General features: G+C 31.5%; 2 protein-coding genes across 12 annotated transcripts in view; both read left to right on the forward strand.

Moving 5' to 3' along the window:
- Positions 1–14,206, forward strand: part of LOC115883641 (disks large 1 tumor suppressor protein) — a 1,010,644-nt gene extending 996,438 nt beyond the window's left edge. For 6 of the 11 annotated variants that reach the window (XM_030902027.1, XM_030902024.1, XM_030902020.1 and 3 more), the window contains 10 exons: positions 1,345–1,594; positions 2,511–2,613; positions 2,809–2,859; positions 6,080–6,121; positions 6,275–6,361; positions 10,194–10,343; positions 11,784–11,956; positions 12,358–12,467; positions 12,609–12,700; positions 13,470–14,206. In XM_030902027.1, the coding sequence (XP_030757887.1) occupies positions 1,345–1,594; positions 2,511–2,613; positions 2,809–2,859; positions 6,080–6,121; positions 6,275–6,361; positions 10,194–10,343; positions 11,784–11,956; positions 12,358–12,467; positions 12,609–12,700; positions 13,470–13,576 (1,165 nt within the window). In that variant the 3' untranslated portion in view covers positions 13,577–14,206. The remainder of the gene's footprint in view (positions 1–1,344; positions 1,595–2,510; positions 2,614–2,808; positions 2,860–6,079; positions 6,122–6,274; positions 6,362–10,193; positions 10,344–11,783; positions 11,957–12,357; positions 12,468–12,608; positions 12,701–13,469) is intronic. The other 5 variants (XM_030902022.1, XM_030902021.1, XM_030902026.1 and 2 more) reach the window with 3 other exon arrangements.
- Positions 14,207–15,100: 894 nt separating this feature from the next.
- On the forward strand, positions 15,101–22,729 carry LOC115883642 (endoplasmic reticulum metallopeptidase 1-like). Its single transcript, XM_030902031.1, has 11 exons — positions 15,101–16,037; positions 18,416–18,584; positions 18,638–18,846; positions 18,909–19,208; positions 19,265–19,482; positions 19,547–19,724; positions 21,174–21,358; positions 21,417–21,569; positions 21,624–21,829; positions 22,030–22,151; positions 22,221–22,729. The coding sequence occupies exons 1-11, from the start codon at positions 15,524–15,526 to the stop codon at positions 22,565–22,567; spliced, it is 2,601 nt and encodes an 866-aa protein (XP_030757891.1). The 5' UTR covers positions 15,101–15,523; the 3' UTR covers positions 22,568–22,729.
- Positions 22,730–23,433: the final 704 nt, after the last annotated feature.

A 23,433-nucleotide genomic window follows, 5' to 3' on the forward strand; every position in this document is an offset into this window, starting at 1 on the left:
TTTTCAATAAAATGCCAATCAAGATGGCTAGTGTCGCCATGGCAATTTTCTAGTGCCAGTTAAGTAGCTATTTTCAAAATCGACATTAGTTTATGGACTTTTTACCTACAATAATCTAATAAGTAAGTATTTATTATTTTATCAAGAAAAACGGATAATTAGTCCTTTGATTTATATTATGATAACTTGTAGATATATTGGGTTTTCTATAAAAGAACCAATTAAGACAAGTTATTTTCCTTTTTTCCAACGACAGGTTTCTGCCTAATAGGTTTTTCATATCCCATCCATTATCAGCGTTGCGAAATAGGAAAAGTAGTTTTTCAATGGAACGCTTGTTAAAAAAATCCTATTTGGATATCCTTCAAACAATCCCTTCCGGCCAACAAACAATGTTCCTCGCAAAAAAAATTACTAGTAATATATCAATTCCTTCCGCCAGCAGATTCTGCTTTATTTTTTATTGAATAAAATTGTTGTTTGCATAATGTTTTGAATAAGCTCACATTATTATGGAAAACGAATTTAAATATTGTCAAAAAATTAATCATATTACTTAATTTTTGGTTTGTTTTGACACTAGTGATAACAGAAGATAATTATTCGAATGTCTTAAATGTATTGCCAACCATACTGTTACGTTTTTCTTCGGTTCCGTGTGGATAGAAAACCACGATTTATTTAAACACAATTTATTTACACTAAGTAACAAACAATAACGATTAAAACAGACTTAAAGAACTATATACAAGCTATTTATAACTATTTATCTAGAAAGAATTTATTTTGAATTTAGCGCGATAACTGTACTCGTCTATTTATTTCTGTCCTCTTCAACCGTCGGATTTTATACCCACAGCTAAATATTTCTCGAATAATGCATAGATCATTAGGTGCATAGAGAAGGTTTCGAATGTTTTCGTATGTACTACTCCATTCCAGTGGAACTCGATTCTTCTCGAACGTTCGAATGAATCATTACGGTGTCTATTCTTTAATGGGATATTAAGGTCATCTGGGGGCGGGACATATAGTTAGGTTAGGTCGAGTCCACACGTTTCCGCAACAATACGAACAAAATAACCTATTAATTATTTAAATCATTTTTGATCGGTCTTTTTAAGCTTCACATGCATTAAAACATGATTTCTTGAAACTTATCGTCCTTTACTATCTCAGCAGATAAGATAGATAGGCTAAGATAAGAGGTGGGGGACATTATATCCGAATATCTATTATGAAATCATCTCTATTCAATTTTGATTACATGTTTTACAGAAAATACTACTAATTTATACTAAAAATAAGTTTTTTTATTTAAATAACGATTTATAAATTTTCTAGAGCTCTCTTTGACTATGATCCGATGAAGGACGACGGTCTGCCATCTCGGGGATTGGCCTTCCAATATGGCGACATTCTCCACGTCACCAACGCCAGTGATGACGAATGGTGGCAAGCCAGAAGAGTACTTCCGACGGGTGACGAACAAGGGATGGGCATAGTGCCCAGCAAGAGGCGATGGGAGAGGAAACAGAGGGCAAGAGATAGGTCTGTCAAATTTCAAGGTCATTCGCCTAACATACTCGAAAAGGTAAGACAATTTGAAAATGTGGTTAAACCATGAAACGTATTGGGTATGTTGAGAATACTTCTAAAAAGAAACCACAACGTTTTTGAAGCTATTTTTTTCTTTTAAACCTCTTCAATACCCATATCACTTTGAAACTGTTATAGCGGGTTCATTTACTATTCAAATGAGTCTGTTTCAGTCCATAGTCTGTCCAGTGGCAAAATCCTTGACAGTGGTAGATGTGTCTTGTCATTTGTTTTTCAAAGTAGTTTATTTTATATAAGCGTGAAATTATATATTTTTAAAATTGTAGTGACAAATGATTACTTCAAAATATTATGAAAAAAAATTTGTGATATTACAAAACAAAGGTGTCTGTTAAGCGGCCCATACATTATCAAACAAATTGCGCAACACAGGCTGTTGCGCAACGAGTTGTGTAGTGTTTGTGTGTGTTGAGCTTCGTTGTGCAATATTTTAGTTCTTTCATCCAAATTATGTGGTTTCTTTTTCGTTTTTTGGTATCATCGACATCATCTAGGGTATGTATGATAATAATTGACGCAATGGGAATTCAGGACATGATTGTTTCTCGAACAATGCACCACTTTTAATAAAAAGTTTGATCAAAATCTTACCAAGTGCATGGGTAATGCATTTGTGCAACGCAACGTTTTGTTGCGCAACTTGTTTGATAATGTATGGGCCGCCTTAAACAAAACACTACATACAACAAATCTATAAAAAAGAACTATTTCTCACGTTTAAACGTCAAGAAACTTCCTTCATTTATTATTATATTGTATTTATCAATATAACTTATGTACAAACAAAAAAAGTCACATGTATATTAGTCTTATTTATTATTTATATTTAACCAAATCAATTTTTTGAAGTGCTAGTACAATTATTTAAATACTTAATTCTTTCTTTTTAGCAATCTACATTAGATAGGAAAAAGAAAAACTTCTCATTCAGTAGAAAATTCCCATTCATGAAAAGCAAAGATGAAAAATCCGAGGATGGTTCTGACCAAGAACGTAAGTTTTCCCTAATTCCTTCAATTTTCTGTTAACAGAAATCAACTATTATTTATTTATGTTGTCAATGTTCATAGAATTCCTTCTGTTTTCAGTTGATTCTCTTTTTTTTATTTTTTCTACAAAATATTCCTAAAAATCTAAAGCTTTTTTAATTAGATTTTATTTTTTATTTTTATTTTATTTTACCTTTAGAAGCACCTTATTCTGACAAGCAATCTAATGGCAACGAAAAAACATCTTCTAGTAAGTATATTTTTTTCTTTTTAACATTTTTTGCTTAGAATCCTAGAATAGCTTGTTTATTTCCCAATATACACAGACCCTTTGCTAAAACCATTCTGCTTGCTTCAAATCAGAGATGCCTTTGTTTCTAGTTTATGCAAAATTAATTGATTTTAAGTAAAGTCTGTGTCCAACAAGAGTACACAACAGTGACAGTTGTTTTGTGTCTTTTTTTTTCAAATTTCTTCTGTCAAGAAGTCAATATCTTTCATGACTGATTGGACAGACTTTACCATATATTATGCCTTCGAAATAACTAGGGTATCATTGACAATTAATTCGTGTATTTTAAAGTAACTTTTATATATCAAATATAGTGCAAAAAATACGTTTATATTATTATACGATTATATAACATATATAATACCCTGTGATATTGTAGGTTATGTTTCTGTAAATTTTATAATATCACCAACTTTTTTGGGAGACCCAACACAACTAGTACCTCCGTAAAAATTAAGGCCTCCGTGCTTCTGACGTCATCACTAGTAGATATTACACTTGTTATTTCCATGGACGGCTAGTAGTTATCACGTTCTTTCTTTGTACGGTTGGATCAATGGATCTTTGCGTGCATGTCATAATTTGATGTCACCTAACGTCCTACGAATCAATCAGTCGTCAAACTACCACCAGTGCCAGCGGCGTTTTATTTCATTCTTAAAAGAAATAATATAATTTATTTTCCAAAATGTTTGTAAACTTTTTGGACGTTTTTAAATTAGAATATATAATTATTTATGGAAAAAGGTCACAAAAAAGGGGAAAATACAGAACAATATTATGCCTATACAGTATAATTCAATAGGATAGTTGTTACAAGAGGACAATAACTGGTGATCGAAATATTGAGTTAACTAATATATTGAAATCAAGTTCTATACAGTATTAGATATCTAACTTTACAAGATTTTACCCAAATTAGTATTATACAAGTAGGTTAAAACAAAAATCTAAATATTTTATTAAATAATACCTTCAACGAATAATAAATTTAATGAAAATGAAAAATAATTTATTAATTTTACAAGTAACTTGGATGAGTACAATTTTTTGTTTAAAAAGTAGCATGGATAGTATTTAAATTAAAAAATTTGAAAAATGTATAATAACTTATGTCAACAATTTCTCTTCAACGCAACTCCTCGTTTAGTTTATTAATTGTAACTTGTTTCTCTGAAAATAAAAATTTAATAAAATAGTTCAGTAAAATAAGTTGCGAACCTCCATCTTCAAACCTTCATTCAAGTCTTGAGTTTTATATTTTTTTCGAGGTCTGTTCTTTCCCGGTGTTGAGGGTAGCTCAATTTTAATGCTTGAAACCGTTCTTAAACTGATCTTCAAGGCATCAGCGACTCTCTGTAAATTTATTAGTTAGGCACTTGTATTTTTATAAATCAAAATATATATTTACCTCTTGGACAGCATTCAGGGAAATTAGTGGTCCCTTATTCTCTTTTTCAGACGTAAAATAAGAGATAAGATTTCCAACAAGGATACGTGCTTGAGAATTTAAACGTTTTCCTGGCATGTTAATGTTGAATTATATTAACGAATCACGAAAAATAAATTTTGGAAAGAACTGTTGTTCAAAAATTGATTGAATCACAAAAAGTTTTCACAAAAGCTAGTGGCAATAAACGATGTACAAGGAAAATAAAGGTACAAAACAACCAAAAACAACTTTCCCTAACTTTTTGCAAAATGACAAAATCATAAACATAAACACCGAATGACAAAAATGTCATGTATGGATGCTGCCAGGGTTTTACAGATGTACGCACGTTTCAAAATGTACTAAATTGTAGTACAAGTTACTTTTTTTAGGAAATCATAAAGGAAAAGCTGTCTTTTTTTAGTAGGATGTAGTTCTTAGTTCTTGGATCCCTTATAAAATAAAAACAAGAAATTACAATGCAAATGAAGTTAGTATGAAGTGAACACCCAGTGTACCTTTATTAAAAAAAAATATACTAAATTTAGTACATTTCTTTTAAAACGAGAACCCGAAAATAAATAATCGATTTATTTTTGCGTTCGCCGGCATCTTTGAATAAGAAGACTAAGGAAGGAGCATATCAAAAATCTTAGGTACACCGCGATGGGCCTCAAATATGGCCGACTTAAATTCCGGTTTATCAGTGTCGTTCTAATTTTATTTAAAAAATGTAAAACTATGATGTAAGGTAGACGTGGGGTAGACTCAATAATTTGTTGTTTTATTTTACGTTGTGAATAAATGTTGGTAGTTATTAAAATTGTTATAAAAATATATAATTCTAATAAAAATAGATAAGTTATAATAAGTATTATTTATTAACACAAACATACGCTACTGAAGCAGGTAAATCAAATTAACGTATCTAAATTCTTTGACATCTAATCTTTGACAAGTAATAAATAAAAGCTAAAATGCAAGAAAAATATATAATTTAGTTAATTTAAGTGAATTTCATAAATGATCGGTTTACTACACTTATGTATATTATATAGTAACTTACTAGCGAAAAGTTGTTCCATTATTTCACTCAATTTTTGCCGAGATCTACCGCACGCTACACAACCAAACTATTTTAAAGTCTTTTTCGATAAATCGCGATAGTGTCACTGTTAATTTAAGTTCTGCCACAATTTCCATATAGATTTACTACCTTTATACAACTATCAGTAGTAGAATAAATAATAAATAACATAAAATAAGCTCCGTAAAGACTGACAAATCCACAAAATTTCAAATCAAATTCAAATGTGTCAAATGAATCGTCAAACAGAACTGTCAAGGATCCCCACCCTAGAGTGCTTTTTCCGCCCACCATGCACGAATACATGGATAGCATTATGCTCCTTCCTTAGTCTTCTTATTCAAAGGCCGGCATTGACTTTAAATGTTTAGAAAAGAAACTTGAGTGATCCTTGGCTAGGGGTTTTCCTTGTCTTACACATAACTTTAGCTCCGACCGTATATCGGATAATTATGAAGGCATACGTTCAGTGTTTCTTCGAATTGTCTTGCTTAAGTTAGAAAGAGTGAATTGATTTGATGTTAATCATAGTTTTGTGACGTGCACGCAAAGATCCATTGATCCAACTGAGGCTTTAGTATTTTAGGAGGTATTGACTGAACGGTTAACCTGTAAAATAATTCTTATACAGTTTGATAGAATTGCGATTTCTTTTTCAGCGTTCATGCTTTGCTACACCCAAGAAGACGCCAGCAATGAAGGTACAGTATAAGTTTTATTTTCCGTCCACATTTAAATTTGTCTCTCTTTTTGCTCATTTTGTCCGACTGCGACAATTGCATCAGACCGAGGTGTTTTCATTTACTATATATATTTTTTTCTTTTTTGGCTTCTTTCTGTGTTTCCTAGTACAGGTGAAATATTATATCGTGTTGAGCTCCCTTACATGGAAGAGATAACGCTAATATATCTGGAGAATAATGACAATATAGACGAATTTAGTAAGTTTTAGTGTTGTGATATGCATGGCGGACACTTTTTTTGGCGCGTTCCTTTACCTAGACCCTTTTTTTATTTTTATTTCATTTTTTTTCGGAGATTTGCACTAGATATTTGAGTCGCGTCAAATTCATTTTTATCTCTTTGTCTTTTCGCTTAGGGATGTTCGTATTTTACAAAAGATATCGATATTTTATAAAAATATGTCGATATTAAATTTGATACAAACTCAAAAATTATCCATCAGATCTTAAAAATAGTATGTTTTTTACATTCAGTGATTTTTTAATATGAAAAAAATATATCATTGAATAGAAAAAGTATTGGTAAAAACTATCGATATATTTTTAAAATCAATAACTTGGAATATCGATATATTTTCTACATCCCTATTTTAGCTGAACATTGTCATACTAACTCACATCTAACCATGGTTATTTTCGTTGGCTTGAAGGTGCCTACCTTCATTTTTATTTATTTTTTCGTTTTTGACAGACATTATTAAAAATGTCTACCGGGAAGTGGTTTGTAAAACCAGTTGTAACGCTGTGCATCAGTGGAGTGCATGTCTTAGGCATTAAAATTGTTATACGAAAAAGAAAATAATAAAACAAGCACTCCACGACTAAATAACAAACAAATATTGATGTCGTATACTAAATAAATTTTACTAACAACTAAACTTTTTGGCACATTGTTTTATACCCCAAGAACTGTTACACACACTGTTAACAGTTAAATAATCTGCCAAAATCTGAGTTTATAAATAAAGCTACTTAAAAATATATCTACTGAAAAAAAGTAGCGAAGTTTTTTTATTATTTGGTAATTTTTGTTTGCTGTTTTGTTTTTGTTATTGTTATTTTATGTTCTGTTATTATTATTTAATCAAGTTAGCAACATACAATTCATTATTCATGGTCGCCGAGAATTGTATATTTTACGGAGTATGTACGAACACAGAACTATTCACGTCATTGAACTGTCACTAGACTTGTTTATATAGTTCCAGAATACGAGGGATAAGAAACTATATTCTTTGAATAAAATATACCTACAATTGTTTAATTTATTATACTTTCTATCAATTTTTTTCATATAATTTTTATTCATTCTCTTTCCTCGTATTTAGAGAAAACAAGCACAATCCGGCAACATCGACATAGTGATTTATTTTTATTTTTTGGATATTTCTTGGTTAGGGCTCGAACACACTGACGACCAGGTTGCACCGGCCAGGCCGCAGCTACCTAAATGATATAGCGCACACTAACGTCCTGGCCGTCCGTTGGTCGTTGCGACCAGAAGACTGCACGGAAATATTATTATTTTCTGCCGCTTGTTGCCGGTTTTCTTCCAAATTAATATTCAGATGAAATCCCTCAAATTCAAGGCACAATATTTTATTTTCTATAAGATATAGTGTTTTAGTGTAGTTTTTGCCCACGTTCAGAAAATCCAAAGAAATAGTATACAGACTGGATCAAAGGTAAACTTAAATCTAATCCCTTTTTTTTACCAAGGGTCGATTCTAGTAAAAACTCAAAACATTTTTATATGACATACCTACTCTATTTATGGTTGGTATGATACCTGTTATTATACCTTTGAGTTTCGATGTTAAAAAATAAGAAAAATAATATTTAAAGTTTTTCTACAACCACTTGTTTTTTTTTTATTAAATTAGTTTTTTTAGTTGTATTGTAGTCATGTACAAGGAGGACAACTGTATTTTAAATATTATATTTAATTTAACGTTTTTCAAACAGCGCCATATCAGTAGAAAAAAGAAACAGAATATCTCCCTTTTTGTCGGTCGCGCGTACACAATGCTTTTTGTTTGTTGTGAATAGCAACTTCGCTTTTTAGTTAACTCAGATATTTTAACATTTCTGAAACAATATTTTCTAATTGGTAAAACTTAAAAAATCGTTAGATTTGACAACTCTGTTGAAACTGGTCGTTCATCTGGCCGCAGCTAAAAACGCAATACATCCGGCCAGCCGACGGCCAGGTCGTTGCGACCCTGGTCGTCAGTGAGTTCGAGCCCTTACATAACCAATTTTGATGAACAAATATATATTCAATAAAAGCGTTGAATTTTCATGATATTTATTTTTTAGTGTTTTATCACTTATACGCTATTGCCGGATTGTGGATTATTCATCAAATTCAACGATTTTTTGGTAGAAGTCTCGAATTGTCATTGCGAAATTTAGAACCTGATATAGGATCACTTAACGTAGAAGAAGAATGTTTTAAACTGCATACATTATTATAAATAGAGTTCCCATTGGTTTGTTTCTAGAGACATTGTCTTTTTTTTACTGCATTTAGATACATTCTAGATAACTTAGCTCAACTTAGTTGGCTGTCAGTCAGATCATAATTAAAATATGCAACAATCAATGGTTCTAATAATTTTCAGCATTTTTATTTATATAAATTTTAAAACATATCATAATCCCTTGACGTTTTGAAAGAGTTTTGATTTCATAAGATAAATGATTCACTAGTTGCTTAAAAAAGTCACTCCTTTGATAACGATCGATAAAGTGTCAAAAGTTTTATTTGTGTGACATTCATAATCACATCAAATACCGTATGATCGAAAAAAGACGGCGTCAAAGACGGCTGGGGAATGACAATCGATGATAATTTTGGCAAGGTTAATCTCGATCTAGACGTCATGTATTAAAAATTGACATAAAACACACAATAATAGAATGTGTAAATAAACACTAATTATAGAATGTTTCTGGACAAACAAATCTATTTCCTAATTTTTTTCCATAGCAACTGTTAAAATTGCCTTATATCTATCAAAAATAGTAGATAAAATAGTACTTTAACCGCAAGGGTAGATTAAATGATACAGCAGCGAGGATAGGTTAAAAACTTTATTTCTTTTTGCACGTTTTTTAATTGCTTCCATTTTTGAAAATTTTTGTATTCCTTTTCATAAGTTATTCGGGATTTAAATGAAAGTAGTTTGGATATCGCGTTTGTCGCCTCAGTCTGAATATCTGTTGGTAATTTACTTATTTCGTTTTGAGCCATTTCTGGCTCCAATTCAATCAGCAATCGACACGAAAGAGAATTAAAAAATATCGACTCAAAACTGACAACTAAAGAGACAGCTTTATTTATTTGTCAAATTACATAGAAACCAACGCCAACCCAGCACAATATTTTTTCTACTCGTAATAGATTCCTTGAAATAATAATTTCTGAATATTTTTTAAAACGTAACTCGCTATGGAAAAAAATGTTGTTTTATACACGACGATAAAATTGCATTATAAAATACCATTTTATCGTCTTGTATAAACAATAACTATTTATGTTACAAGTATAAAAAAGTAATACATTATTTTATGCAGATTTACTAGTTCACACTGCTTCATAATAATCTATGGTGAATGACTGACAGCCTTAGTAGTATTTTAAATCTTATTTTTGACTAATACAATTTTCACTTTATCTTTAATTTGCAAATTTGCAATTTAATTTGTTTTGTTTTGTGACGTCATCTCTTTTTACTCTCTCTCTCTCTTTCTACTTCTCTGTTATCTTCCCATGTTTGTCTCTCTCTTATTGACAGTTGGATTCTTGTGGCTTCTTTTATAGACGACTTGTACGATTATTTATTTTTTAATCCTTCGTGTTGTGTTACATGACAGTTTTTATTATTTTTCCAATTAGAGATATTTTAAGAACAGTAGACTACTTTTACGACTTAGAGATGCCGTTTTGGCTTTTAGAAAAGCTAACTTGAGGAAGGGCGATAGCTGGGACATAGTACGATCGTGGCTTATCACTGTTTTATTTCAGGCAACGAGGAATGTGTATTGTCTTACGAGCCGGTACAACAGATCCAGATACAGTACACTAGACCCGTCATTATTTTGGGACCTCTCAAGGATCGGATAAATGACGATTTAATTTCGGAGTTTCCCGAGAAGTTTGGCAGTTGTGTTCCTCGTAAGTATCAGTAAAATCCTCTTACCTTTTTACAGGCTATTCTAAACCTTGTGGTTAAATTAATATTACATATATTGATAGCAGTACCTAAAGTTTAAAATGATAAAAGGAAATGTTACAAATTGACGTCTACTACACGCCTACAATAGCTAAGCCTAATAATCTTTTTATTCAAAGTAAAATCCACTAACACAATATTGCCAACTATTTCGATCATTCTTGATATAGTAAACGCCACGAATTTTTGGGAGTGATTCATCGGTCGCTACCATGTGAACTAATCTGTTCAAGGTCACATAAAACTTAATCCCAGTGCCGTGGTGTTTCAAGTCATATAATAATCAATATATAATCTGTTGTAATTTGTTGTTTTAACTGTCAAAGTCTTGTCAAAACATAATTTGGTTATAAATATAAAATGGAATGCCCCATTGGTCGCACTGCAAGCACCCCAATGGACTGACGCACAAAAACGAATCAATCAAAGAAACGCGATATATTATCGTCTTTGTCAATCACGCTAACATTTTAGAATAAGTAGGAGGAGCGCAGGCAGATGATTAGACCGGGCTTTAAAAACCTACGTCTGCGGTAAAAAATTACGTTTTTAATGTAAAAATGATAGCGTGCGTGTCGATTCTAACTTCATCAAGCGATGAATCACTCCCAAACATTCGTGGCGTTTACTCTAGCTTAGTCTCCTAATTCAACTGGTATTTCTATCTCTTATTATTTAGAGATATACAGTATGTTCCCCCTGAATTGTTGTCTTTACAACAAGAAAAGCTTTTTTATTGTTGACATTTTGAGAAAAATGTATTCTTCTAACCGTTTATTCTTTTTCAAATTTCCATACCGTTATAGAGAAAATTAAAAAAAAGCATGAAAATATAGTTGATTTTTTTCTGAGTCTCAAAAAGTCCTAAAAATCAAAACGCTAATTCTTTTATATTTTAGATCGTTATTATTCATTCTGATTAACTTCATATTTTTGCTGTTGTTAAAGTACCACATGTTCCAATAACTATTATCGCCCTTTCCGTAGCATTGAACTAAATAAATTTTGTGCTTCTTTAGCATTTAAAACAGCAAAAAATATGACGTTAATTAAAAATTCTATCAAAATAGTATATTATCTATGTCTATCAGGGTTATCAAAGAATGAAATCGAAACTATATTACCATAGAAACGCGTTTTGATTTTTAGGACTTGGAAAAAACTATATTTTAATGACAACGGTATGGAAATTTTGAAAAGTATAAACGGAATGAATCATTTTAGAACAAGCAAAAATTTTTATGAAAAATTTTTCTCACAATGTAATAAATAAAAAAGTTTTTGCTCTTGTAAAGACAATCCAGGGACATACTGTAGAAACATTACAGTATTCAACACGGAAACATATCATTCATGTATTAAAATTAATTAATCATTTTTAGATACTACAAGACCAAAAAGAGAATACGAAGTGGACGGTAGAGACTACCATTTCGTAGCGTCCAGAGAACAAATGGAGAAAGATATCCAGAATCATCTATTTATAGAAGCCGGACAATATAATGACAATTTGTATGGTACTTCAGTTGCGTCTGTCAGAGAAGTTGCAGAAAAGGTAAGTTGCCCAATTCTATAGGTATAGAATCTAAAGCCAAGAACGGACTTGACGAATGTTACCATTCTTTCGCATTCGTTCGCATTGCAACCATTCGCACCATTGCATTGCTACCCATTCGCACCGAATGGTTTGACACATATCAACGAATCTACATTTCCATTATCGGTGACATTTCCATTATTCCAATTCTTTCCACTTCCTGCATTTTTACCGATACGTCCACACCGCAACGTTTCCAATCATTCGCGGCTCCGGCGGCTCGCATTTTTCGTTGATCTTCGATCTAAGATGGAAACCATTCGTTCGCGCTGAAACCATGGTGACATTCGTCTGGTCTTTTCTCGGCTTATCTCAGTGTCTGTATTCTGCGGACTAATATTTTGAACATTTATTTTTAGGGCAAACATTGTATATTAGACGTGAGCGGCAACGCCATCAAGAGACTTCAGGTGGCCCAATTGTACCCCATAGCAATATTCATCAAACCAAAATCAATGGAATCTATAATGTAAGATATAATCTGATAATTAATAGCTTTAGGATCTAGCTGGCTTGAAGAGTTACTGTCATCATTCAAAACCGCCAAGTTACACTCTCTTTTTCTTTAGTCATAATGGAATGACTTTTTAAACATTTTCTGATATTTTAGGGAAATGAACAAGCGAATGACGGAAGACCAGGCCAAGAAAACATTCGAGAGGGCCTTAAAGATGGAACAGGAGTTTGGAGAATATTTTACAGGTGAGTAATACATTCAGGCGTCATTTAATCTAGTGACCTTTTTATCACTTAAAATGCTTAAATCTTTTCATGAAACATAAATATGAGCTTTTGGATGGTGACCTCTACTGATACTACTGCATAGATAAAGGAAATAAATTTAGATTGGAATGTGAATCTTTCAAAATTTAAACCGCTCTCATTTCAAAGTAATTATTACTATCTTGTGAGTTTACTTTACATTTTATTTACTCAAACCCGTGATAATTGTGAAAAAGTGGCATTAAAAACTTAAAAAGCTGTGAACTGTGACCTGCAAAAACCATCGTGGATCGTTTGCACGTATTATCTTGATTCATTTTTAATTAATAAGCTCCATACCTAGAAGACATTCAGGCGATTGAATTAGTTTAGTTTGGATTTCGAAATATTTATCTTTTTGAATTTGACAGTTTATAAATGTTATAAATTATCTATTTTTTGGTCTATAAATTATTAATGTTTATTCACAAACACTGTTGTACGCCGTTTTTTTTTCGATCATACGGTAGTAGAAGTAGAGTTTATTTGTTCCAATTAAAAATAAATGATAAGAGTACATTATACATATCATTATCATCATCATTCATTATACATATACATAAATGTTAACTATACACATGCAAAAATAAGCATGGAACATTGTTATTATATGAGTGCAAGCGCATACTAGAAAGTTAGAACTAATTCCCGAAATATGAACCAACCAAGACATGTGAAACCCCGCCTTTATATTCTCTTCATATTGCAGCTGTCATCCAGGGCGACACTCCCGAAGACATCTACGCCCAAGTGAAGGAAGTGATCAACGGCCAGTCCGGCTCGACGATCTGGGTTCCCGCCAAGGAAAAGCTGTGACCAACCGCGTCCATCTGGATGTTCCCGCAACGTCCGCCGCGTCACTAGCGCCCTGTCCCGACCAACGGCAGCAGCAGCAGCAGCTTCCGCTCACCGACGCGTGGCGGCGCTGAATCGAGCGACGCTGTTCGTTCGATCGATATAGCGGGGATCGATTCGCGCCAAAACCGCATTCGTTTTTGTTGTTATTAAATACGTATTTATATCTACAGGATGTTTCTGAAATAAATAAAATATAGATACTTCGGTAAATCTTTATTTTAAGGAGTTGAAAATACGCAATGTGAAAATTTTCTAAGTCAACAAAATAAAACACTAATTCACCACAATACACCCAAACACTTTATTTTTAACGCTGACGGCGCCGCGTTTCGCTAACCATATTAGTATCATCAGTAGATGATTAAAACTCAAAAGAATTTAATCATCTGCTGATAATCATCTGAACGAAGCGCGCGCTGTGTTAAAAGTAAACTGTTTTGGTGTATTGTGGTGAATTAGTGTTTCCTTTTTCGGTTGTAACAGTAAAGGTTTCAACCCCCTACTGTAAACCTTTGGTCAACATTTTTTTTTAATTTCAAAGTAAAAAATAACTTGGTTATTTTGGAGTTATTTGAAAAACAGCACAAAGAAAATATGTTTCTCTTATCGAGATCTACCAATCTATACCAGCCCTGCATATATTTGCACTTATTTAAGACCCACCCTGTATTGTATGTATCTATATTCTTCCTGTCTTTTTCTCTCAATTTGTGAAATGTTAAGTGTCAATTTTGACAGATGCGCCATTTTCAACCAATTAAAACACAACCTTACTCATATTTTTAAGAAACATCCTGTATTTTTTTCAATTGCTTTTGGTTGACATAATGGCATGACACATGACACGTTTAAGTATTATTAAGAATATTATTGTAATTATCATATTTTTTCTTCTGATAAATATTTATAGATATTTTTATCTAGAAGTAATTAAGAATACTCGCGCGTTTCATAAGTAAGAAAATGCTCAAAGTATTATTTTTTGTCGACCAAAAGCATTTTGTTAATTTGTTGTACTTTAAAACAAATTAAAAAAACTCAAAAGTAGAAAGAAAGTAATTAAATAAAATTAAAATCCCAGCTAACCTATATGGGCTTTGTATAGAATATTGATCATCTCTCTGTTTTTTATTTTTGTCTTTTATTTTTGTTCAAAGCATTATTTGTGAGATAACTCGAATGTATTTGAAAGGAGTTACATGGTTTCTTCTGAAAATAAATAAAAAGCTTTGTTTTATATATATACACACCAATGCACCTGTGTTTTTTTAACAATCTAAATATATTATCGTACTTAATACAGTTATAAATATATAGTGAAATATCTCCGAACAGAATAATGAAAGTGAACTTTTTTCCCTCGTTATTAGCTAGTTTATTGAATGTTTTTGTAGTGTCATATATTATATATTATTAAATTGAAGTTTACCTGCCGAATAACATTAGTTTGGAAATAATAAAAGATTTGTATATACACAAAAATATCTATGTGTAGCTGTAATAGGAATAATGTTATTGTTATTGAAAAAGAATATTGTCACTTAACTTATTTGAGTTATGATTAAAACAAAATTTTACTAATAACTGTTGTTTTATTTATTGGAATACCTTATGATCGAGAAAATGCGCCGTCAAGTTAACTCTGACGCTGTTTTTTTTTAAAAGGATAGTAATTAAATTACTTTTCCATAAGAGTATATAAATTAACCATCTTTAAAGAATCTTTGAACACTTTGGCAACAGTGGCAATACCGGATCAGAAAAAAATCAAAAAATAAACATAACCCTACTAATGCGGCACCAGTTTTTGAATGTGTGTCAAACATTTGCAATAAAATGCAATTAATTATAGATATGTGATAAAATTATAATTAATTAGTGATATTTATTTCTACTTAAAACAAAATGTGGAATTCGAGGCAGATATACAGCCTGTACAATGAAATTCGCACCAAAGAGAGCATTCACAGTTTCCCATTCTACATAGGAATATTGGTGGTACTTATTTTAACAGGAATGTTGGGCATGGTACAGTATTTCGATAGTATTCTACCAACGCCGCTTCTATTGAAGGACGAGCCCAATTTTCCTAATTATTTTAACGCTGAACGGGCAAGTTGGGATGTGAAAAATCTCACCGATATAGGCTGCAGATTAGTGGGCAGCCACGAAAATGAGGTGGTTACTGTTGATTATCTGACTAAAAGAATCGACACAATTATTAACAGTGCCAATCCTAGTCAACATGTAGAGTTAAGTACTCAAATTGTAAGCGGATCCTATTTCTTAGGCTATTCGACTGGGTTTATCAATAGCTATGGGAATGTTCAAAACATTATAGCAAAAATTCATGGAAAAGATGGTGCCAATGCTAGTGTTTTGGTTAATTCGCATTTTGATTCTGCTCCAACCAGTCCAGGTAAAACAAATAAATAAAACAGCAGACATACAATGCTATATATGTATATACAGGGTGGTCCGAACTGTATTCCGGAAACTTCCGGGAGCATATTCTGCAGATAAAAAGAAGTAAATAACTTCTTATGCTATATATGTATATACTATATAATGTCCTAAAATGCTTAGTTTCGGAGATACAGGGTGTAGAAGTTTCATTTTTATTTCGATTTTTTCCAAATAATTTCTGAAGTAAAGTAAATATTTGGATGAAAATTGGTGTCTCGGAGTTTTTTGACATGAGAAATTTGGTTTTGATGTCATTATGACTCCTATTTGTAGAGGGCGCCACCTGCATGTGATTTAACTGTTTTGAAGAGTAATAACTTTTTGTCCGTACCTATATAGAATTGCTGAGTTAAAAAATATACATTTTCATATTTTTTTACGTAAAAATGTCTCTTGGTAAAAATCGTTACGAGCAACCCTTCTCGAGATATTTAGAATGGGAATAGTCAATACATGTCATTATTGACAAAAAATAAACATGTTGTGTAGATAGTTATTGGACTAAAAAGATAAAGAGAGTTTAGTTTAGTATAAAAAGATAAATTTGGAAAATTTTTATTTTTTTAAATTAATCATAAAATTTTCTTCGAAAAAATTATTATTGGTCATGATTTGGCACAAAAACATTTCAAATTTATGAATTCCGTCTACTAACTATTTTGTCAACATGTTTAATTTATGTCAATGATGACAGGTATTGATCATTTCGATTTCAAATATCTCGAGAACTATTAGTCGTAGCGATTTTTATTAAGAGATCTTTTTTGCGTTAAAAACGTCGTAATTGTATATTTTTTTACTTAGTAGTTTTATACAGGTACGGACGAAAAGTTATTACTCTTCAAACCTTTGAATAAGAAGACTAAGGAAGGAGCATCAAAAATCTTAGGTACACCGCGATGGGCCTCAAATATGGCCGACTTAAATTCCGGTTTATCAGTGTCGTTCTAATTTTATTTAAAAAATGTAAAATTATGATGTAGGGTAGACGTGGGGTAGACTCAATAATTTGTTGTTTTATTTTACGTTGTGAATAAATGTTGGTAGTTATTAAGGTATACCGTTATTAAAATAGTTATAAAAATATATAATTCTAATAAAAATAGATAAGTTATAATAAGTATTTATTAACACAAACATCCGATACGCTACTGAAGCAGGTAAGTCAAATTAACGTATCTAAATTCTTTGACAAGTAATAAATAAAAGCTAAAATGCAAGAAAAATATATAATTTAGTTAATTTAAGTGAATTTCATAAATTATCGGTTTACTGCACGTATGTATATTATATAGTCACTTACTAGCGAAAAGGTGTTCCATTATTTCACTCAATTTTTGCCGAGATCTACCGCACGCTACACAACCAACTATTTTAGAGTCTTTTTCGATAAATCGCGATAGTGTCACTGTTAATTTAAGTTCTGCCACAATTTCCATCTAGATTTACTACCTTTATACAACTATCAGTAGTAGAATAAATAATAAATAACATAAAATAAGCTCCATAAAGACTGACAAATCCACAAAATTTCAAATCAAATTCAAATGTGTCAAATGAATCGTCAAACAGAACTGTCAAGGATCCCCACCCTAGAGAGCTTTTATGGTGCCTTTTCCGCCCACCATGCATGAATACATGGATAGCATTATGCTCCTTCCTTAGTCTTCTTAAGGTGGGTTCATACAGCCAAATAAAATAAAATAAGAATAAAATAAAATAAGAAATAAGGAATTCTTATTTGTGTGCGTTCATACAGGCAAATAAAATAAAATAAGAAATATATATTTGCTCATGCGCAGTACGATGAGGCTAGATAAAAGTTAACTTTTACGATTGTGTATAGTAATTTTACTATTTATAGTATATTTATTTATTCGTTGCCTACTATATTATACATTTTACTTATGCGAAATTAAAAAATAAATTAAATCCAAACTGAAAATATTTGTAGGTTAGAATTAAGCGTGCGCAAAGCCGTTTTCACATAAAATAAAACAAGAAGTTAAAAGATAAAGACTTTTTATTTTATTTGTTATTTTATTTGGCTGTATGAACGCATGTACGGTATCCCATATAACCAACTTTCTTATTTTATTTTATTTTATTCTTATTTTATTTTATTTGGCTGTATGAACCCACCATTATTCAAAGCTTCAAACCAATTAAAAATATGTAGGTGGCGCCCTCTACAAGTAGGAGCCATATTGACATCAAAATCGAGTTTATAAGAACTTTTTTACTTATTTTTATCTGGATAATATGCTGCTGAAGTTTCCGGAATACAGTACGGACCACCCTGTATATAATATAATTTTTTTGGTGTAATAGGAGGAAGTGATGATGGAATTAACGTAGCTGTAATGCTTGAAGTTTTGAGCCGATTTGCTCAAAATGAAAACCGTCCTTTACATAATATAGTTTTCCTTTTCAATGGTGCCGAGGAAGTTCCATTAGAGGCATCTCACGGATTCATCACCAAACATGAATGGGCCAAAGAGTAACATACATTATTTTTTTTAAATATGTTTCTCATTAATGATTAAATTTTAGTTGTAAAGTTGTGATTAATCTTGACGCTGCAGGATCAGGTGGCAAAATCATTTTATTTCAAACCGGTCCTGAAACACCATGGCTGGTAAAATATTATGGTAAAGTACCTCACCCTTATGGTCAAGCAGCTGGAGAAGAAATTTTTCAGAGTGGGATCATACCTTCTGATACCGATTTCAGAGTGTTCCGTGATGTTGGTGGACTAGTTGGTACAACTGAAATTTTATTAGGACATTCTTTAATTTTTTTTTATTCTATATCTTTACTGTAGGTTTGGACATGGCATTTATAAAAGATGGTTATCGCTACCATACAAGTCATGATACATTTGAAAACATTCCTCTAGGTTCTTACCAACATGCCGGTGATAATGTCATATCTCTAGTAAAAAATTTAGCTAATTGTCCAGAACTATATGAAAATGTGCCATCAGAAGGCACAGTAGTATATTATGATGTTTTTGGGCTGTTTTTCATGAAATACCCAAAACTTTTTGGTTCTATACTAAATGTGTATGCGATAACATCATCACTTATTGATTTTGTGTATACTTTCTTCAGTTTTAAGATAGGTACAATTAAAGAGAAATGCTTTATATCATATTTTTACTGAATTTGATGATTTTAGGATTTTCCAAGCAGACATTAAAATTTTTAGGGTGTGCTCTAGCAGCAATTATAGGCAGTTGGGTTATTTGCATCTTATTTGTATTTATCACAGGTGTAGCTTTGGATCTCTTAGGCAAGTCCATGAGTTGGTATGCTAATCCTTGGCTGGTATGTGGGCTATACGCAGTACCTGTAATTGGTCTTTCTGGGATTTTATTATTCTTAACAAACCATGAGGTACCTACTCTCTATTTCGGAAACATGATTTTATAGTAGATATAAATTGTTTTTGTGTTTCTAGAATATTGCTTTGGGAATCAGGTGCCAAGTGCAGGCGCACGTTGTTAGACTTATATGGACCCTTGTACTGGCAGTGGGTGTTTATTTCAATATCAGAGCCATGTATGCAATTATGCTACCTGTCTTTTTTAATTCAGCTGCTTTTTTCTGTATCCATTTATTTAAGCTGGACCATTCTGGTAAGAAAGTGACCTGAATATCATATTCATCACATAAGCTTAATTGAACTTTGACCATTTTAAAAAATGTCTATATCTATCTGGCGGATTCATCTATCCAAAAAAACCCTTTATGGGTATTTCGCCACTGCACTGCAAGAAAAATCTACAAAATAAAATAGTTGTTTTTTGTAAACACTTCTGCGTTAAACCTAAACGGACGCGGCTTGTCAGAAGTTGTGTTTACAGTAATAAAAATTTGCCTAACAAAGGAAAAAATGCTTAACGTTTCGGAAAGTTTTCTCTTTCCGTCGTCAGAAGCAAAAAAATATAAAGAATCAAGAAAAAAACTATTTAAAATATTTAAATTGAACTATTCGAGAACACTTTACTTTTTAAAACAGATACGTTTACAAGAAATCGTTGACGTTCTGTTAAAATGACATTATATTAAGTTAAACTTCAAAATTAACAATTACTACCTGATAACAATTACCTACTTAATAAGGTAAAACCAAAAAGCCCAAACTTTCTGTATGATTATTTTTAAATTTTACGTATGTTATGTTCTTTAAAATCAAAGAAGCGATTGCCATACATTACTAACATCTACAGATGCATGAGCAATACATTTTAAATAACTAAATAAATATATAGTACTAAACCAATAAATACAGAACAACAAACAAAAAATGTAATATACCAAATACCCTGTGAATGCGATAAATTTTACATTGGTGAAACATCTAGATCCTTAAATGTTAGAATTAAAGAACATAAAGATTATATTTAAGAAAGGGAGATTTTCACAAATCTAAGATTTGTCAGCATTCATGGGACACAGGGCACAGAATAAATTTTAATAACGCCAAAATTATAATGAAAGAAGCGATAGCCTCTAAAAGAAAAATAAAAGAGGCTTTTTTAATTCAATCTAATAAAAATAAATGTATTGCTCATGCATCTGTAGATGTTAGTAATGTATGGCAATCGCTTCTTTGATTTTAAAGAACATATACGTAAAATTTAAAAATAATCATAAAGTTTGGGCTTTTTGGTTTTACCTTATTAAGTAATTGTTAATTTTGAAGTTTAACTTAATATAATGTCATTTTAACAGAACGTCAACGATTTCTTGTAGACGTATCTGTTTTAAAAAGTAAAGTGTTCTCGAATAGTTCAATTTAAATATTTTAAATAGTTTTTTTCTTGATTAATTATATTTTTTTGCTTCTGACGACGGAAAGAGAAAACTTTCCGAAACGTTAAGCATTTTTTTCTTTGTTAGGCAAATTTTTATTACTGTAAACACAACTTCTGACAAGCAGCGTCCGTTTAGGTTTAACGCAGAAGTGTTTACAAAAAATACCTATTTGATTTTGTAGATTTTTCTTGCGTAATACTAGCGAAATACCCATAAAGGATTTTTTTGACCATTTTCTTTTGTTAAATGGTTTTAATTTTTTTTAGTCAAAAAATGGCAGATTATTTATGTAATTTTCAACATATTTCCTGCAATGAACGTAATGTACCAGGGAATCACCACTCTCTCTTTGTTTATACCAATTACTGGCCGCATGGGTTCATCTAAAAACCCGGAATTAATAATTGGTTTTATGGTGTTCTTTTTTACCATCTTGATTGTCTCTCCTTTGGTAATCAATTGAAATCATTTCTATTTTGTTTCTATATATCTTAAACCATTTGTTTTAGACGGCATTCACCAACAGTCTAAGAAAAGCGAAGTACTATTTCCTAACATTGGCAACAGTGTTTGTAGTATGTATCATTATTATTTTCACACCTTATGGATTTCCTTATAGCGAAAATGCAACTCAACCCCGACCACAAAGACAGTGGATTTTGGTAAGCGCCTAAATTAAAACAATTGTTTGTTTTAAGTATTCCTTTTTGCTTTAGCATACATCTAGAGAGTTTTTCAACGAGTCCAAACACCTAATCAAAAAGGATTCTGGATTTTTCTTCCTCAATTTAGATCGAAATTCTCCAAGGATACTGAGAGATCATGTTAAAGATTTAGGCAGAGCCGTTTCGGTAAAGGAGGATTGTAAAGTTTACCCTGCTTGTGGATTGCCGCTCAGTCATCCCTTGATGTTGGAAATAGCGTAAGTTTCAAATGTTTTTAACTAAAGTCTGTCCAGCGAATCAGGAAAAATTTCGATAGATGACATCCAAAAAATGCCAGAAAATATTACATGCTACATGTATCACTGTCATGGAGCTTCTCTTTGGACAGTATATACTCCCAGGATAATATAAAATTTTGTTAAATTATATTAAACCTTATTTTAAATTAACGTTACAGAGATTACAGTACATGGATACCAGCAGGTCAGCCAGTCCTGCCAACTGAGCAAGTTAACTTTACTGTTCTATCTAAAACTAATTTGTCACCTAATCTTATCAGGTACAATGTGTCAGTAAAAGGTAAGCAGAGAATTTCCTCACTCAATAATTTAACTGAACTTACATAAAAGATTATTAATCAATTTTAAGGTCCTGATAGACTCACTATATACTTAATCCCCAAACAGGATGTCATTTTACATAACACTAGCTTAGTAGAAACACTCTACACACCTAAGCACACATTTCAAGAGCGCCCTATGTATTTTGTACTCTACCAGTTTGGAATAGGAGAAATGGATTTTAAGTTTGACTTCACTTTTGAAGTACCTGACAATTGGGACAGTACCACTGCTCTGGATTTCGTGGTTATTGGACGGTACGTCCATGACAGGAAGATCACTAGGACCCCGCAGTTTCTGAACTTATTGAGCCAATTGCCAAAATGGACTGATACCATATCCTGGCTAGCATCATACCAAGCTTATGTCATATAATGATTCTTCTTGCCAAACATATTCGATGAACAAAAGGAAAACTGGAACTTGATGTCAACTGTTATCTGTACTGGTATTCATATGATATACAGTAAAGAAACCATGTAATAGAAATCCAATTACGATTACAAATCCCTTGATGTTCTGGTGTAAACTAATAAATGATTCCAGTGTTTAACCTAAAAATATAAAGGAAATATACCGTATGATCGAAAAAAACCGGCGTCAGCTATGGCTACGAAATGAAGATCGCTGTCATTTTAGATGTAAGTTTATATAGGAAATGCCGATCGTCATTTCCCAGCCAACTGGACGCCGTTTTTTTCGATCATACGGTATAATTGTTCTTACCTTTTAGAAACATTCTGTCAGCCATAATATACTCTATATCTTATTTTCTTCTGAAATGGGCCAAATCTCTAAAATTATTTTTGAAATAATTTTATTTTTGATAAAATATATTAAAATTCGCTTTGATATTAGATCCATATACGAAATTATTCATTGTTACTCATCACTTCAAATTATATTTCATGTTTTTATTGATATTGAATCTCAAATATATATTACATTTTGCTCATTATACTTTTTATACGTACTTAAATGGCATTATTTTAATAAAGATATCTATTATCTCTTTTGTTTTTCACTTCCCACAAACTTGTAGATCTCATTACCGAATAAAAATAATACATCGTAAACCATTCATAAATCACGTGCTTTTTTTTTCAACCCCTCCAAAAAACCGTTATATAATTTATGATTATACCACCAGTAATACACGTTTAAGTAAATTTCACAAAGGGTCCAGTTAAAAAAATGTTTATAAACATTTCTTAATTTGGGAGATTTAAATAAGAATAAAA

Source organism: Sitophilus oryzae, unplaced genomic scaffold (genome assembly GCF_002938485.1).
Source record: "Sitophilus oryzae breed Bouriz unplaced genomic scaffold, Soryzae_2.0 scaffold_1974_pilon_pilon, whole genome shotgun sequence".
Taxonomy (NCBI): Eukaryota; Metazoa; Arthropoda; class Insecta; order Coleoptera; family Curculionidae; genus Sitophilus; species Sitophilus oryzae.